Below are 17979 nucleotides of genomic sequence, written 5' to 3' on the forward strand. Positions count from 1 at the left end.
GGGCAGATTTTTAGGCAGCAGAAGGCAGAACTTTGCTAACACTTCTGTTTATATCCCAGCATTTCCCACCAGGTTTTCCATTGGTTTGTGGGAAGTGAAAACAAGAGGCTAAACAGCCCTCAAGGACTCTGATAAACAACACAGAGCTCGAGGAGGGGAAACAACCCCATGGAATACTAAGCCCACTTCAGCAGTGAGGGCTCTTGTCCCAAAAAGGGGGAAGAAAATGCAACAGGGGGATTTAATTCTCTCTGCTTTGGCACAAAAATACAGTGTGGGTTCATAGATAGGGATAGCCCTCCAAGATTTCCACAGAGATGGGAATGCAGAGAAATCAGGAAATGGGAGGCTGAGGAGAGTCAGGCCATGGCTGGAGCAAGGGGCTGAGCCCCTGCTGCCAGCCTTGACCACAAAGCAGCACCAGGCTTTGGAGGCCACACTGAGGATGATTTCATTGTCTAACCCAATGATTCTCAGCATAATTCCATTTTTTTGGATGTGTACTGAACCCCAGATCCAATCTTTGAACAACGATGATTTCATCATCTTGAAAAATTACAACAATTTCCAAAGTATTTTCTTGCAATTCTTATCCCAGTTTTAATCTGTTGCTTTTTTTCTCTCTATCCTATATAGATTCCATGATTCATTTATTATCATTTCTCATCCCATTGGCATCCCCAGTCCTGCTGATTAATTTCAGTTACAAACTCATTATTTCCCTTCTATAAATATTGCATTTTCATTCTACTGCTTTTTATAGTCAACTTTGCTTTTTGTCCACCTGGGGCTCTCACTTTCAATTTACCATGAGGCAAAGCCTGAGCTGAAATGCAGTAATTACACCTCCCTGCCCTGGCAAACGGAATAATTTATTTTCCTTATGGATGGAAGCAGCTGCTCTGCAATCCCACAGCAATCCCACAAAAAAAAAAAAAAAACAAACAAACAAAAAAAAAAAAAACCCAATACTTCTGGCTGGCCAGATTAATAATGGAAACTGTTGGCTTCTGGAATTTGAGAAACCTATGGAGATGGATTGCAATATATTGCAACATTTGCATTGAGGAAGGAGGAAGGGTTGACTCACACCCCAGCCAGGTAGATCTGGTTCCACCTGCAGGAATATTAAAGCAGCACCCAATCCATCACTGCCAGAGCAGCTCAGGTCCAAACCCATTGGAATTCTGGAGCTGACTGCCCACAGGAGGCTCTCCCAGTTCTTCACCCACTGGAGTTATGGTTCATTCAGTCTTTCCACTCTTGACCCTTCAGCCTTTGCCACAAATCCCTGGGATCCTCTGAAGGTTTGGGAAAGTTTCTGAGTGCTTCTCCTAGAAGTGTGAGCATGTCCTGAAACAGAAAGGAAACATGGAATGATTCAGGATTGTGTTCCTGCCATTTCTCATGGCCTGGAGCACACACCCAGTCACTCAAGCCCAGCCAGGTGGGCAGCACTCCTCCAACTCCACAACCCACAATTTGGTGGGTTTGAAAGGATTCTGTTTAAAAACTCTGTCCAGCAGCATGGCCCAAAAAGCAGGATTCTTCCCTAATGAGGAAGGGAAAAGCAGCTGGCCTTTCAGGGAAGCAGGGGGGAAAGTGGGAAAAAGTGAAGCCTCACCTGAGACTGAAGCTCTCCAATCTGAGCTATGGTGTGAGGAATAGACAAAATTCTGGAGACTGGAATTATTAGGAAAGAAAGGAATGTGTGGTACAGCACAAACTTCCAGCCTGCTCATCAACAGGGGAAGAGAGCTGGGAGCTGCAGGAAGGCTCCTGCCCCCTCCCAAGGAGGGAGAGAAGAGCTCTTCCTCCAGGAAAACCCTCCTGAAGAACAGCCACAGGAGACCCAAGGAATTCTGCACATTTCACTGCTCCCCCAGCTGCTCCAGAGGCACTTCCTGCCAACAAAGCTTCCATCTGTGGGACACTGGCACAGAGACAGGAATTCCAAGAAGCAATCTCAGAGTATCCCAAGGCCTCAGCCTCCATCACATGTTGCAGGTGTGGAATCCTTGCACATTCCAAGACTCCCATGGCCAAGGATGAGCAAAGAAGCCCAGTATGGGCAGTTCCCTCCTATCACATCATTTAATTTGCCATTTCAGCTTGGACAGCCCAGCAGAAAACAAACTGGGGAGAAATAATCAAAAGAGACCCAAATTCCAGGACTTCCTGGCAATGACCTTCAGCTTCCATAAATCAGGCATAAATCTCCTCAAATGACTTAAGGAGAACATTGGTCCCAAGCATTTTATTCATGAAATGGACCCAAATTCTATTTTGGTTTGCACTGATCTCACTGCCATATAATCAGGGAGAATCTGAATTACAGATTCTTTCATTACAGCACCTATAAAATGTAGCATAATTTTTTTTTTTTTCAACAATATTTGCTTACCCTGGAGTAAAACTTTTCTTCCAATTTCTCTTGGATTAAAGCACCTTCCAGCAGAGTCTTTTTTCGCCTGAGAAAGGCAACCTTGGCCAGCTCTGCTTCCTTCTGCAGGCAGTCAGGACAGGTTGAAGTCTCATGGATTTCAGCTTCTGTCACCTGCAAGAGGAAACGTTGATGCCATGAGCAATGTCTGGCCTGGCAACTTTGAGAACAATTAATAAAAATACACAGAGCTACTGTCTAAAGACAAAAATTGGCTTTTTAGGCAGTGGTAAAATAATTCTGAGTCATAATTCCATCGTCTATAACTATTCCTATGCTGACTGTGTGTAAGGCCTTAAGCAGCAGCCAGAGGAATTATGATTACAAATTATATATATACACATTTTATAAATAAATTAAGATGCAAATAAACTCTGGAGCCATTAGTTCAAACATGCAGCTCTGAGCCAGAATCCAACCCAGACTCTGCAGTTCTGTCTGTAAGAGAATCAGTGCTATTCAGTGATTCCTAGGTCAGTTTATCCACCATGAAATCTTAAAGCTTATTTAACAGCATTACACAAATCCCAGGGCTGGTGCTTTTATGAAATATCAATGGTTTTATCTGATCTAATTGACTCAGATTCCTTCTGGCTCCATAAACACATTAAATTGCTACAAAAGCAGGGGAATCAACCTAAGGCAGTCCCATCACAGACCTCTCTGTCCCCTTTTCCCTGACTTTTCTGGATAAAATGTTGTTGTGTGGAGCTACAGACAGAACCAAGCAGAAGAGCAGATGAAACTACTTTTCTCAGGGAATGTATCCCACAATGTAAGACAAGTAAAAAGCAAATAAAAAATTCCATTAATTTGCAAGGTGGGTTAGCATTAATAGAAATCTAAAAAGCAGATGGCTGAAATGTCAAAATTGTTTTAAAAGACAAGGAAGCCTGAAATAATTATCACACCAGAACTGACTTTTAAGTGTTATTTTTAGGTGCAGGGATGAGGGGAGGAGCTGGGGCATAAAACCCATCCTGTGATGGGAAAAACCCACTGGGCTGGTGACAAAAAAAAAGAAATTTGAATTAGCTAAAGATGATACAGAGACTTCTTAAGCAGGGACTGAGGTCAGCAAGATTTTATTGGAACTGCTTTTATCAATATTATCCAATACCTAAGAAAGCTGGGAGCACAGGGAGGTTTTGTCTTTGGAATTCTTCAAATCCTGGAGTCACAAAGACTTCACAACAAGTTATATGCAGAATAATTTGATAAATAATTGGGACAAACATAATCAGAGAAAGATGCTTTCTCCTTCAGCTGATCCAGGGCTTTTTATAAAATAAATGATGACCCCAGCCTTCTCAATCACACAAATCAGGATTTTATCAGCAGAGAATATTTTATGGTGGTTATTTGATAGCAACAGTTCTACAGTGATGTCTAAGAAAGGAGAAGGATAAATCTTAGGTTGTCAATCCAAAACCTCTTCCAAAGCCCTGAACCTGGCATCAGGAAGGTCTGCCTGACTTGATCCTGTTATTATGTCTCTTTCTCCAGTGGTTCTCCCAGAATTTAGGGAAAATCTCCCTTTCTCTCCCCCAGTACCTGTTTCACGGCCTCCCTGGTGTTTTCCAGCAGGATCCTGTTCATCAGCTGGGCAGGAACAGCACAGGAATCTCGTGTCTCAGCGTGCCTTGCTGGGCCTCCCCACTGCAGCCTGCTGCCCGTCCCTGCCTGCTGCTGCTGCATCCTGCTGCTGCTGCTGCTGCAGGAAGAGCTGAGAGCAGCCAGCTCTGCATGGGCCAGGACAAACCAACGGGGCAGAGCGTCAGTGCCTGGCTCCGGGAAAGAGGAATTGCTGCCCTTCATCTGGGCCACCTCACCTCTGCCAGGGAAAACCCAGGGCCAGGGTCAGGCCCTGCCTGCAGCAGCAGCAGAGCACAACTGAACACAAATGGGATGGGAGCTGTAGGAACCTGCACAGTAAATGGCTCTAAAATCAGAATTTAAACACAAGTGGGGATGGGAGCTGTAGGAACCTGCACAGTAAATGGCTCTAAAATCAGAATTTCAACACAAGTGGGGATGGGAGCTGTAGGAACCTGCACAGTAAATGGCTCTAAAATCAGAATTTCAACACAAGTGGGGATGGGAACTGTAGGAACCTGCACAGTAAATGGCTCTAAAATCAGAATTTAAACACAAGTGGGGATGGGAACTGTAGGAACCTGCACAGTAAATGGCTCTAAAATCAGAGTTTGAATAAAAATGGGGATGGGAGCTGTAGGAACCTGCACAGTAAATGGCTCTAAAACCAGAATTTCAACACAAGTGGGGATGGGAGCTGTAGGAACCTGCACAGTAAATGGCTCTAAAATCAGGCTCCAAAATCAGAATTTCAACACAAATGGGATGGGAGCTGTAGGAACCTGCACAGTAAATGCTCTAAAATCAGGCTCCAAAATCAGAATTTAAAGTGGGGATGGGAGCTGTGGGAACCTGCACAATAAATGGTTCTAAAATCAGAGTTTAAATAAAAATGGGGATGGGAGCTGTAGGAACTTGCACAATAAACAGCTCTAAAATCAGAATTTCAACACAAATGTGGATAGGAGCTGTAGGAACCTGCACAATAAATGGTTCTAAAATCAGAGTTTAAGTAAAAATGGGGATGGGAGCTGTAGGAACCTGCACAGTAAATGGCTCTAAAACAGGCTCTAAAATCAGAATTTCAACACAAATGGGGATGGGAGCTGTAGGAACTCTCACAATAAATAGCTCTAGAACAGGCTCCAAAATCAGAGTTTAAACACAAGTGTGGAGAGGAGCTGTAGAAACTTGCACAGTAAATGGCTCTAAAACAGGCTCCAAATATAGGAGGAAATAAAAAGACAAAAGGTTAATGGCACAGGATAAATAGATTAGCAAAGCAAGCAGTTAAATACTATGACATTAAATAAACTGGCTGTCAATAATACAGATTTAGCACCTTACTACCTGAAACTGCAACTTGCTAAACCCAAATTAATTAATATATCAAGAGAGCTCTTCATCAATAACTCTAAGGAGCAATTTGTAAGAAAAATTAGAGGCAGTGTCCACTGAAGTCACTCTGGAAACACCTCCAATAAATTCCACAAACTACAGAAAGGCAATTTTGTTTTTTTGGAAGAAATGCAATTAGAAAACACTTCTCACCTAAAGCTTCAACAATCATTTCCTAAATTCTTTATAAGAACTTATTTCAAAAATATCATTGCCTCTTTCATCTTCTCTTATCCTTCCCAGAAGCACATAAAAATGAATAAAATCGAGATTAGACTTCAGCTGGGCGGGTTAGGATGGATTTACAACTTCATTCAGGGCTTTTGGGGAGATTTTCCAGAGGCTTAGAGCACAATCAGTGCAGTATTTCATGGGGTTGGTGGGGTGGGGACATGGAAACTCTGCAGGTTTCCATGCCCAGATTTCCCCCAAAGTGTGGCCAGTTGAACTCCAAGGATTCACACCCAAATTCCTGCTGGGAGGTTGGGTTGTATCATTTGAACAACCCCTCCACATTCTGTTTTTTTTCAGATTAACTTCAATTTCCAGATAGGCACTTGGCATTCCAGTCCCACAACACAAATCCTCAAAATACGGAACAATGGGAATATAAAATTTCCCCTAAATTCCCTGGGATTTCTCCTCAGAAATACAGTATTTATAAAGGAGAAGGGAATCCATAATTAAAATTAAACAAAGCAGGAATTTTGTGGCTTCATGGACAAGACGGAAATTATGTTTAAGTTCAGAATTGAGCATCACAGAACAATTTACTCCTCCTAAGAAGATGAGGTATAAAAATTATTAAAAGGAAAGACATGGTGACAATTTATGGACACATAAATAGAAATGTAATTTAAAAAAAATTCTGAGGGTGTATCATAAATATCTGAGTGGAAACTACAATTTCAGTCATCAGGTGATTTTCCTTACAAGAACCATGTAAAAAAGTGGAAATCATGTGCCACTACTAGGTTTAATCACATTAATAAAATATTCCTGGCAGGTTAATTTATGCTGGACATAAAATGAATAAAAATATTAAAAAGTCATCATTGTGAGGGCGGAAAAAGACCAGAATAAAAGCATTTGAGTACTCAAAGGGAGAAGTAAAACACATCAGGTCCACTGAGCATTCAGTGACAGTTTAATACCAGCCTGAATAACTCACTTAAGGTTCTTCTGACATCCACGAGTACAATTTTATTAAGAATTGGTTTCTAATAATGCATAAATCCTGTGCTGCCACACACCCACCCATCTGCTCATCTGCACCTCCAGACTTCAGAAGAAACACTGGCAAAGGGAACAGCAATTTTTAAACCTCACTGCACGACTCAGTGCTGGAGCTACTTCATATTAACTCATGCTTAACAGGAATTTCAGAAAGGATATAAATTAGGGATCAAGGACTAGAATTTTTCTGAAACAAACCCAAAGTATGATGAGAAAAGTCTGTCTTTTAAGTGAAGTATTTACACATTCAGATCTCCCCCAGGTGTGGGGGGTTCCCCTGCCCAGGGGATCTCAGCTCTTGCTTTGGGGTTGGGTTTATTCCATGTCTCTCACAGATTCCCTCTTTTCCAGGTGTGATCCAGACCTGCTGCAATGCTCCTTCTGCAGCTGGGGTGGCAGATGTGAGGTCAGTGCAGAGAACCCCTGCCAGTGCCAATGTCTGCTCCACAAGGACATTTTCCTGATGTTTGGTTGCTCCAAATCCAGTGCTCCTTTCTTCACTGCAGGCAGAGGTGTGTGACAAGAGCAGCCCAAGTGACACCAGCACAGCATCAATGCCAGCCCCATCTCACCCAGCAGGAAGGTCACAGAATGTGAAATGTTTGGGCAGCAAAGCCCCACAAAGTGCACCAGGAAGCTGCTGTGATTCCAGCAGCCCAGGAGAGACAAGCTAATCCTCGTATCTGCATCCCAAACCCTGCTGAGGGGGTGGAACTCAGTGACCTCTGTGGGTTTTGTAGGTTTTCTCAGTGACCTGTGTAGGTTTTTACTCCAGCCTTAAGTGTAACATTTGAAATCCACAAGGAGGGAGTAGAAGAAAATCTTTATGAGTTTGCTTTTCCTTTGATGTCTGACTTTGATTTAATAGGAAAATTGACAGGCGTTTTGTTGTTATTATTCTCTACTAATACTCTTATTTTAAAGAGGGTAAAAAGTAAAAAGAGATAACTGCGAAAGGCAAAAATCAATAACTGCTCTTCAGTAAGGTTTTACCTCTGCAGCTCCAGATAGCATCTTCATAATTACCTAGATTAATTTTACAGTTTCAGATGAACATGCTGACAGCCTGACCAGCAAAGAACATGACAAAGACCACTGCAGATAACACAGAACTGAGAGAAACAGGCTGAAATGTCAGGCTGTTCATCACAAATAGGAATTAAAAGTGAGTAAAACTCCTCCAGCACAGTGAATCACCCTAGAGTCACACAACAACCTGGGCTGGAAGGACCTTAAAGCCCATCCAGTGCCACCCTGGGACACATCCCACTGTCCCAGGGTGTTCCAAGCCCCATCCAACCTGGCCTTGGACAGTCCCAGGGATGGGGCAGCTCCAGCTGCTCTGGGCAGCTTGTGTCAGGGCCTGCCCACCTTCCCAGGGAGCAGTTACAGGAACAGTGCAGAAAAATAAACAGCAAAGCAGATCATGGAGACACATGACAAAAGTGAGAGGCAACTTGTAAGCACAGCACCAGCCAGGGGGTTAAAGAGCCCCACCTGAATTTTCAGATACATCCAAGCTGAAGAATTGCCTTTTCCTGAGTACATTTTAAAGATGACTAACATGGAGCAATCTCTGTGGAACTGAGATTTTACAGTTGTGCTGTGATGCATTTGCCTAATAACAGCTCGTGCTACCACACTGGGGTGGAGGGACAAAGACAACTCTGATGAAAATTTCTCACCTCTCCTGAGACCAGTGTGTTTTTCTTCTTCCAGCCCACAAAGAAAACCATGAAAAATAAAAATGACATTCCAGAGCACTCCCACAGGCCAAGCAGAACCCTTTGCTCTCCCCATCACATTTAAGCCTATTAGTAGTAAGATGAGAAGGAAAGTCTTGAGGCAATAAAACAGCCCCTAATTCAGAGTACCCTGTGTGCTCAGTGCACACGATTCACTGAGCTGAGTGTGCTGAGGCGACTCACTGTGCAGCAATCCATTTCCAGGTGAGCTCATCTACTGCATTAAAAAACATCTCCAAGCTGCTGAAACAACACAAAAATTGGGGGCTACCAAGTGCTGAAGGATTAAGTCCAATAGAAACATGTATAGATATCAGAAGACAAAAGCTGCTGTGCTTATTTTATGGTAACATTCTGCAATAAAAAAAGGCATTATGATTGATTTGGGGATAACATGGCTGGGTACTGTGTTTGCATCAAAGAAAATCATGAACCATATTTTGTGCTCTTCATATGGATCATTGGAAGCACCAATGTACCTGAGGCTGCCACAGGGACAAGTGACAGGACAAGCAAAGACAAGCCAGCTCAAGATTGTGGAACAGGACTGTGGGACTCAGATTCAGTCAAAGAAAGAAACTGAGAATTTCCAGCCAGGCAGAGGCCTGGGAAAGAACTGGAGAAGAATGTAAATATTCTTTATATCTCTTGTTTTTCATATTGTTTATAGTTAAGTTCTATCACTGTGTGTCAAGCACTTTGCACCAATGCTGTGGGTTGTTTTCACTTTAGAACCAATGGAGTTGGTCCTCACAAAGCTCTGTATAAAAGAGCAGTGTATTTTGAATAAATTGGAGTTTTACTCTCAGCAGCCTTATAATCTAAGTCTTCTCATTCCCGTCTTGCCTTGACAGTGACACAGGACTTGCTGCCCATGCTCAGTGACCGCTCTGACTCCCCCTGCCAGCAGCACCCCCCAGCCAAAGGCAGAGCATTCCCCGGTGCAGAACTACAGGGATCTGCAGGTGGTTCTATGAATGAAATCCTTCAAGGGAAAACATCCTCAGCCTTCAGCTGTGGTTCAGTGCCTCTGAACTCATCAGTTCCCCTCACAGTCTCCAGGAATCGGTCACAGGACTCTGATGTATTTTAGGAAGAGTCTTTTGGCCAGGAGAAGCCTCCCTGGTGCAGATGAGCTGCTCCACACTCATGCCTTCCCTCGACTGCAGGAACAGGAATGCAGGAGAGGAGTCAGGAGCCCCAGCACTGCCAGGGTTTGGGAAGGAGCTCTGTAATTCACACCAGCCTGGAAGTGACCTGAGGAGCTGTTTTTTAGGACAGTTGGGTGCTTTGAGGATGCTGGTACACAAATCCCATGCCATGAAGCACCCAGGCAGGAGGATCACAGTGACCTACAAAACTCCAAGTTTGCTCACTTCCCATCACCATGTAGATTGAGGAAGATTCCCCGTCTGCTCCCATTATTTTTTGCTCAGCTACAGCTTTCTTGCTCTTTTTTCTTAATTAAAAATAGCATCTCTGACCCACTTTTTGACAGACTTTAGCAGGGCTTGCATCCCACCATCTGCTGTCACAGTTCCTTGCATAACCAGTACATGGAAATGGATCCTTCCTTCCTCCTTTCCTTCCTCCTCCTCCTCCTCCCTACACTCCATCATTATTTGGGTAAAGCTGCTCCATTGTTCCTACCAAAATTGGTGCCCTACTGCCTCCCTCAGCTTGGGAAAGGAACTAAAACAGGGCAAACAATTCAATTATCAATACTGTTGATTAACAAGGGGGAAAACCCATTTCACACAATAAATTCTGAAGTCATGTTTGCTTTGGAGGGAAAAGTGCCTGAATTTCCTAGTACCTCTACAGCAGGAGATAAAAAGCCTGAATTCAATTAAACAATTAAATGTCAAACATGGGGACATTTTTAATGTACTTTTCCAGGTTTTGTGGTAATGCATCACCAGGATAATGTCACTACATGGGGGGAGCATCAAAGCCATGTGAGATATGGGAGACAAACTGCTCTCCAATAAAGCATAAAGGAGAAACTTTGTACTTAATTACTTGGCTAATTAGCTGGCTTAAATTTTATACACAGGTTGTTAAATTAAGTCAAGTTTACATCTCCTTCCAAAAGCAACAATTACAGCCTCTGCTGAAGTTACCCAACTCACCAGCAGGAGTTCTGAGGGAAGATTTGTCTGACCTAATCCCAGTGTCTTTATTTTTCAGATCAATCCGTTTTCCCATGGCATCAATCCATTTTCCTATGGCAGCTCTTTCCATGGCTGCAGGATCCACTGCTTCAAACTCCTCCTCTGCAAGGAAAAAAGGCAACTTTGAAGACACATTGTGAGGAAAGCAAAGTGGGAGGCAAATAATCCTCCACTTGAATGTGCCAGTCCTCCCTGCTAGGGAGGAGAAACCCTGAGCCACAGCAATACACAGATGAGGCCACAGATTTCAGCTTCTGCTTTATCCCTCATCTCCTGCAGCTTTAAGGTCCTACCCAGCCCTCTTCAGTATTTCAAATCATGGAACTACCCCATGAAAAAAATTGTTTTATGGCCCAGCTACTTTTCATATATGGTAAAAAAGTGAGATAGCTGTAATTATGGGATAAAATTCTTCATTAAAAAAATTAAATGCAAATTTCTCCCTTTCTAGTATCTAAAAGGAACTTAAATGGAAGAAAATGTAAGACTATTTACAACAGCAGGTAGCGACAAAACAAGATACTTTTCATACATGGAAAAAAGTAGCTTGGAGAATTGTTTTTTAAGGGGCCAGCAGAATTTCAGCCTCACAAGATTACTAGGGAAGGATTTCCATGGCCAAGTCCTTCCCATGGAGCTGTCTGAAGCATGGATCTGGAGGACACTTTGCACAGCAGGGACATTGCATGCAATTTTCACGTTTATTTTTACTGATTCAAGTCCCCACTGCACTGAGTGACTGAAGCTGTGGAAGGCAGGCCCCAAGCAGGGAGAGCTCTGCATACCTGCAGGACTTTGGCCTGCCAGTGATGATGAGCTTTCCAAAGCCTCTGACGCAGCTGCCCCCTCCAAATCCTCTGTGGAACACCAGGATCCAGGTGTTTCACTCTCCTGCTCCTCGCTGAAGGACTCAAAGGTGTCCCCTGAATAGTCCAAGGCAGGGCTGCTGTCACTGCGGCTCAACCCCAGCCCCTTCCCGTGGCTGCCGGAGCTCTCTGCTGGGGCAGCTGCCATGGGACTGCACTGCAAATAAAAACCAAAACAGGATCAGTTTCACTGATCACTTACAGCAGCATGGGAGGTACATTGGGATGTTACAGTCACATCACAGCAGATTAAACAGCACAGCAGATGGGTAAAATCACAACTCAGTCGTCATCAAGCCAAAGCAGGATTAGAGCAGCACACGGTCAGATCCACCGGGTAAGCGTACAGTACTGAACATTAGCTGTGACACCTCAGCAGCATTCTTTTCAAATCTGTAGTGGATTGCAGTAATGCTTGGATAAAACTCTTCATTTTAAAAAAATTAAATGCAGATTTCCTCCTTTCTAGCTACAACAGCAGGTAGTGACAGAACAAGGGGGAATGCGTTGAAATGGAAAGAGAGTATGGATAGATGAGATGGTGGGGAAAAAACCTCCCAGGCTGCTCCAAGTAAAGTGTACAGTGGCCTTGGGCACTGCCAGGGATCCAGGGGCAGCCACAGCTGTGCCACCTCCCAGGGGACAATTCCCAATTCCCAATGTCCCATCCATCCCTGCCCTTTGGCAGTGGGAGCCATTCCCTGTGTCCTGTCCCTCCATCCCCTGTCCCCAGCCCCTCTGCAGCTCTCCTGGAGCCCCTCAGGCCCTGCAGGGCTCTGAGCTCTCCCTGGAGCTCCTCCTCTCCAGGGGAGCACCCCCAGCTCTGCCAGCCCCGGAGCAGCTCCGTGCTGGGCAGCTCCCCCACCAGGGCCGTGCCGCCCTCGGGGGCTCCGGGAGCCGCTCTGCCCTGCCCTGGCTCCCCCGGCCCTCAGGGACGGGCTCGAAGAGCTGCTCCTCGCTCCTCCGACACACCGCACCTCGCTCCTTACCCCGGCCCGGGCCCCGGGGAAGAGGCGGCCCCGGCGCTGAGGGCGGAGCGGGGAACGGAGCGGGGAACGGAGCCCGGAGCGGGGAACGGGGAACGGAGCGGAGCCCGGAGCGGGGAACGGAGCTCGGAGCGGGACCCGGAGCCCGGAGCTCGGAGCCCGGGGTGGGGAACGGAGCCCGGAGCCCGGAGCGGAGCCCGGAGCCCGGAGCGGGGAACGGAGCCCGTAGCGGGGAACGGAGCCCGGAGCGGGGAACGGAGCCCGGAGCGGGGAACGGAGCCCGGAGCCCGGAGCGGAGCCCGGAGCCCGGAGCGGGGAACGGAGCCCGGAGCCCGGGGTGGGGAGCGGAGCCCGGAGCCCGGAGCCCGGAGCGGGGAGCGGAGCCCGGAGCCCGGAGCCCGGAGCGGGGAGCGGAGCCCGGAGCCCGGAGCGGAGCCCGGAGCCCGGAGCGGGGAACGGAGCCCGGAGCCCGGAGCCCGGAGCGGGGAACGGAGCCCGGAGCGGAGCCCGGAGCCCGGAGCCCGGGGTGGGGAACGGAGCCCGGAGCCCGGAGCCCGGGGTGGGGAACGGAGCCCGGAGCCCGGAGCGGAGCCCGGAGCCCGGAGCGGGGAACGGAGCCCGGAGCCCGGAGCGGGGAACGGAGCCCGGAGCCCGGAGCCCGGAGCGGGGAGCGGAGCCCGGAGCCCGGAGCGGAGCCCGGAGCCCGGAGCGGGGAACGGAGCCCGGAGCCCGGAGCCCGGAGCGGGGAGCGGAGCCCGGAGCCCGGAGCGGAGCCCGGAGCCCGGAGCGGGGAACGGAGCCCGGAGCCCGGAGCCCGGAGCGGGGAACGGAGCCCGGAGCGGAGCCCGGAGCCCGGAGCGGGGAACGGAGCCCGGAGCGGGGAACGGAGCCCGGAGCGGAGAGCGGGGCCCGGTGCCCGGAGCCCAGAGCCCAGAGCTCGGAGTCCGGAGCCCGGAGCGGGGCACTGAGCCCGAGGAACGGAGCCCGGAGCGGGGAGCGGGGCACTGAGCCCGGGGAGTGGAGCTTGGAGCGGGAATTGGACCCCGGGGTGGGGAGTGGAGTCCGGGGCGGCCGCGGCTGAGGCAGGAAATCCGGCCCCGAAATAGCCCCGGGCTAATGGGATTGGCGATGTGCGGCACATCCCGTGCCAGCTGTGCCCCACATGGAATCCCCCCGGGTTTGGAAGGGGCTCTGAGGAGCTGGAGCGTGTCCGCCGCTTTGCGAAGGGCTGGGAGGGTGTGGGAGCACGGTTGAGCTTAATCCCACCAGCATTATCGCAAAAACGCTGCTAAAGGGCTGCCCCGAGCTGTGACACTGGCTTTTGCTAAAAACACCGCAGGGTCAGCCACAGCTCTGCTTTGCCAGAAGGACAGAAAAGGCAACAGAAACACCAGGGGATTTTTAATTTTTTTTTTTTAAATTTTTTTTTTTTACCTTTAGGACAGTGTATTACACCCAAGAAGATGAACGCAGATGGCCTTGGATATGGCACTTCATGGAAATAAGATGCAAAAAGTGTTCCCGGGTGTGAAAAACGCCAATCACTTGGTTTTTAAAACTTAAAAATTTAATAATAATAAAATTGTTATAAAAATAGTAATACAATTCGAGTAATAAAGTTCAGAGTTAGGACAATTACAAGGCAATAAAAAGCAAAGAATTACTGACATCTGGATGTGACACTAAGTCAGGAAAAGCATGACTTGGGAACAAAGGAATCACCCTTACACCAATATACTTGTTGCATATTCATACATCCTTCATGGTTATGCATACATTCTATTTAAAACAAGAAACTCTGTCTGTTGTACATCAATCCCCACGGCATCTTTGAGTCTGAGCAAGGCCTGAAGAAATTCGCTTTTTCTGATAAGAAGCCACAAATTCCTCTCCTTTGGAAGATTTAGGTGTTCCTCAAAGCAAATATCTCATTCCTAAAAAACAATACTTTCCCACATACACAGTCTCTATTTTAACATTATGTTGGAACCTAAAACTATATTTAACACACTCTTGAGAGAATCAATCCAGCATAACTTTCTAACATTACACATATAATATTCATTGTAACATTTGCGAAAAGCTAATCATAACATATGCATTTTTCACAAGGGCATGAAATCTTCCCATATGTTCAGGTACAATTTCCATAGGTTATGTCATGATAAAAGCAGCTCTTCTGTATTCTGAGATCTTGCTTTAAAACTGCTATTTCAGGTTAGCTGATATTACCTCTTTTTGTTTTGTTTCAGTGAAGTTTTTTTTTGTAAGAAAAGCTGATTCTTCAGTCCTGGGATGCAGAGTGCGTTGTCTGTCACTGGGATTTTATCTTCATGCTGGGTTTGGACTGCCTGGCCAAAGGACAAGAGGTTTTCTCTTCTCTCACGTGTGATGAAGTGCAGCAAAAGTGATCTTGTGTCTCTTGGAAGAGAGAGCTCAGTGCTGAGCTCTACATTAAATATAAAGAAGGATTGGGCAGCACGAGATGGATGCAGGAGAGTAATAAATCCATTGATGCAGTGGGGTGTAAAGCAGAGGGGAATAAACAGCTCTGCCTACACATGGTTCAAGTTTTAACATTCAGTTGTTTGCTGAGTGGGCTGCTCGGGGCTGGCCCTTTCCTTGTACTTTGCTGCAAGAAATTAAAATAATTTATATGGGATAAACATTTCTTGTACCTTTTGTGCCCGTACAGATGAGAGGAGTGTGTGTGTGGAAGGGCACAGCAGGAGCCAGCTCAGTGCCAGGAGCTCGTGGAGGCAGGAATCTGGAATTCTGGAATTCTGGAATTCTGTGCAGTTTGGATCAGCCAGACCTGCCTTGTGTCCTAAACCTCTCCAGCCCAGAGGTTCACCTTGCATTGGCTCCTCTGAGGTGTTTTCCTTCTCAAGAAGATACCGTGGCAGCCAGGCTGGGAGAGGTCAGGATCTGGAAGGATCTGGAAAATAAAGTGAGAGATTTCATGCCCTGGGTTAAAAACCACAGGGAAAAGGGCTGGGAGAAACATTTCCTTTTCTTTAAAAATCTAATCAACATGCACAGAGAATAACACGGAGTAACTGAGAATAACCCAGATCCCCACAGCTCCCACTAAATGCTTTGATTATTTATCATTGCCCATTTTTTATGGAAACAGTTGACATTAGATTATTAGTGACCTGGGTGGTATTTGATTTTTTTTCCCCCTGGAGGTTAAAGACTTTGTAGTTTCCTGTTCTAGGTCCTTTTTAAAATTCATTTTACAACATGAAAAATATATTGTTCCGTCAAGTTTATTTCTCTGACATTTATTCAGTGCAGAGTGTGATCCTAATATTAAAGGTTTTTGATTTGAAGCTCAGGACACAGACAAAGCTTTTCAGTGGTCTTCCCTAAAACAGGGTATTTCATCACTGCCTGGGAAGTTATTATGTTGGAACAGCATAATTGTTTGAAGGAGTATTTGTTTTTCAGGGATTTGTGGGTGATATTAGGTGGCTCAGCCCAGTTGTGTCACGAAGTATTAAGGTTGCTGCCTGCTGAAGCCATGGAGCTGGGCCTATATAGAGCCATAAATAATATTGTGGGAGAGCCAGTGACAGACTTTGACTCCAGCTCAACTCTTTATTACTTGTTATATTAAATTTAAACACAATTGTTGAATTTCTTGCTGTGGGCAAACGCTTTTTGATGTCTCCTTCTATTAAAGTTGTACTATCCCTTTTAGCCTGTGAAACTCACTCTTGCCAGGTGTGTTTCTGGAATAATCAGCCCCTCATTAATGATGCCAGCAGAATTAATTGGGCTGTCAGCAGGAGGTTGGGTATCCAGTTGGAGATTATGGGGCGAGGCCAGTGGAATTAAACACATTTTGACTGTGGGGAAAGTTCATGGGGCTCAATAATGAGATGTTCATGGGAGTTACTCTGTAGGAAAAGGCAGTTTCAGGCTGGAACACTTTTTAACTCTGGAAATATGAAGGACAAATGCAAGAACTCTTATGAAATTTGAAAGCATTTGTTGACAATTTGAGATACAGTCAAGGTTTTCCTCTTTATCAGCACAGAAAGTACTGCCAAGCAGCCCCCAGACACCATAAATCATCCAGGAGAGTGCAGAGGCTGAGAAGATTACAAAGGAAAGGCTCTGGGGCAGGCAGCACCCTGAGAAGTGATTGTTTAGGGCCTGCTGGATTTAAATTGGTCATTTCAGCTGCCATTAACTCCTATCCCTAATTAGAAAATGGATTGATCTTTGCTGAAAGTTGCTGGAGACTGGCAGGTGTCCCTGGCAGATCAGAGCTCTGCATACAAATGAGATGGTGAACATGTCCACTGAGTTTCAGAGAGGGAAAAGAAAAAAAATCCATATTTGTAGGCAGCTGTTGTTAATTTTGCTTTGGGATTGGTGTTGGAAACAACACTCCAGTCAGCAAGGCCATGCTCTGCCTTCCTGATTTTCCTTGTGCTTTCAGCTGGATAAACATCCTTCCTAAGGAGGTGGGAAAGGGCAAATTTTTATCTTCCTCCTTTGGTGCCTGCAAACTGCAGATTTCCTCATGAGTCCTCTCTTCTTGCAGGAGCAAGAATTTCAATTTCAATCACCCCGTGGGAAAACAGCAGAAAATGCAATAAAGTTCCACGAGGCAGCATTATCAAATCTCCATTCACAGGGATGGATATCCATGTGCATGCAAACATCCAGATCCTCACTGGACACTGAATTTCCAAACCACATCTTCCCCAACAGCCTTAAATCTTTTGTGTCTGAATAAACCAGTGCTGCTTGACAACTGCAGCCTGGGAAAACCTCAGATCCTGCTGCTGCCAGGGACACCCAGAGGGGTTGGTTTCTAGATCAGTTTGGTTTCTTGTCTGCAGCTTTGCATCAGTTCTTTTTGCAGAATTGTTGTAGAGAGTTATTGTAGATGCTTTAAATAGCTGGATGTTGGAGAGCAGTGGTTTTTCCTTGTTTTACCAAGGAATATCACAGCCTGAACATGACATTAATTCATGGGAAAGAGGAGAATCAAAAGCCCATCTAGTGAGGGCTTAAAATTCCTTCATTTTCTTCTCTCCTTTTATTATTTTTGCCTGATGATTTCCCTGTGGCACATCCTGCTGAATTCCCAGTGCACTGCAGTGGGAAGAGCTTCCAAAGGCATCAGCAAAGGCATCCCATGCTCTTGGCAGATGAATACTGGCCTTATGGATCAGTTTGCTTTGGTAATAGGTTGACTCTTTTGGGAATCTTTCAGCTTCAAGCTGATGAGTTATTTTGCCAGTTCAGCAAGTGCTTTAATTTAGAAATGGCAGCTTTTCATTCTGACTCTGTGTTTAGCCTAAAACCACAGAATTTATTTGTTCCTTAGCCAATTTCTTGAAATACTGAAGTGCCCTACACCTGCTGTGGGTCATATCAGCAAAGGATGTTCTGTTTTCCTTTCCAGTCTTTTGCTGGTGAAATATTATTCTACTTGAGAACCTGGATTGATTTTGTAGTTCAGAGAACTTTTATAATCTCTCCTGAGTTTAAGCTCATTTCTGAGAAATCTCA

General features: G+C 45.9%; 1 protein-coding gene across 1 annotated transcript; it reads right to left on the reverse strand.

The window, feature by feature from the left end:
• Positions 1-956: 956 nt before the first annotated feature.
• C14H8orf48 (chromosome 14 C8orf48 homolog) lies at positions 957-12467 on the reverse strand. Its single transcript, XM_077786576.1, has 6 exons — positions 12448-12467; positions 11378-11615; positions 10551-10694; positions 3998-4185; positions 2405-2557; positions 957-1353 (listed from the first exon to the last, which is right to left on the reverse strand). Exons 2-6 carry the CDS (start codon positions 11604-11606, stop codon positions 1249-1251), a joined length of 819 nt encoding a protein of 272 aa, XP_077642702.1. The 5' UTR covers positions 11607-11615; positions 12448-12467; the 3' UTR covers positions 957-1248.
• Positions 12468-17979: the final 5512 nt, after the last annotated feature.

Source organism: Lonchura striata, chromosome 14 (assembly GCF_046129695.1).
Source record: "Lonchura striata isolate bLonStr1 chromosome 14, bLonStr1.mat, whole genome shotgun sequence".
Lineage (NCBI taxonomy): Eukaryota > Metazoa > Chordata > Aves > Passeriformes > Estrildidae > Lonchura > Lonchura striata.

Coding starts and splice junctions, on each gene's coding strand:
- C14H8orf48 (XM_077786576.1), bottom strand. CDS start 11,606: ATGGCAGCTGCCCCAGCAGAGAGCTCCGGCAGCCACGGGAAGGGGCTG. Junction 4,186..10,550: donor TTCCCTCAGAACTCCTGCTG/GTGAGTTGGGTA, acceptor TGGCCCATGCAG/AGCTGGCTGCTCTCAGCTCT. Junction 1,354..2,404: donor AAGAAAAGTTTTACTCCAGG/GTAAGCAAATAT, acceptor TTTCTGTTTCAG/GACATGCTCACACTTCTAGG.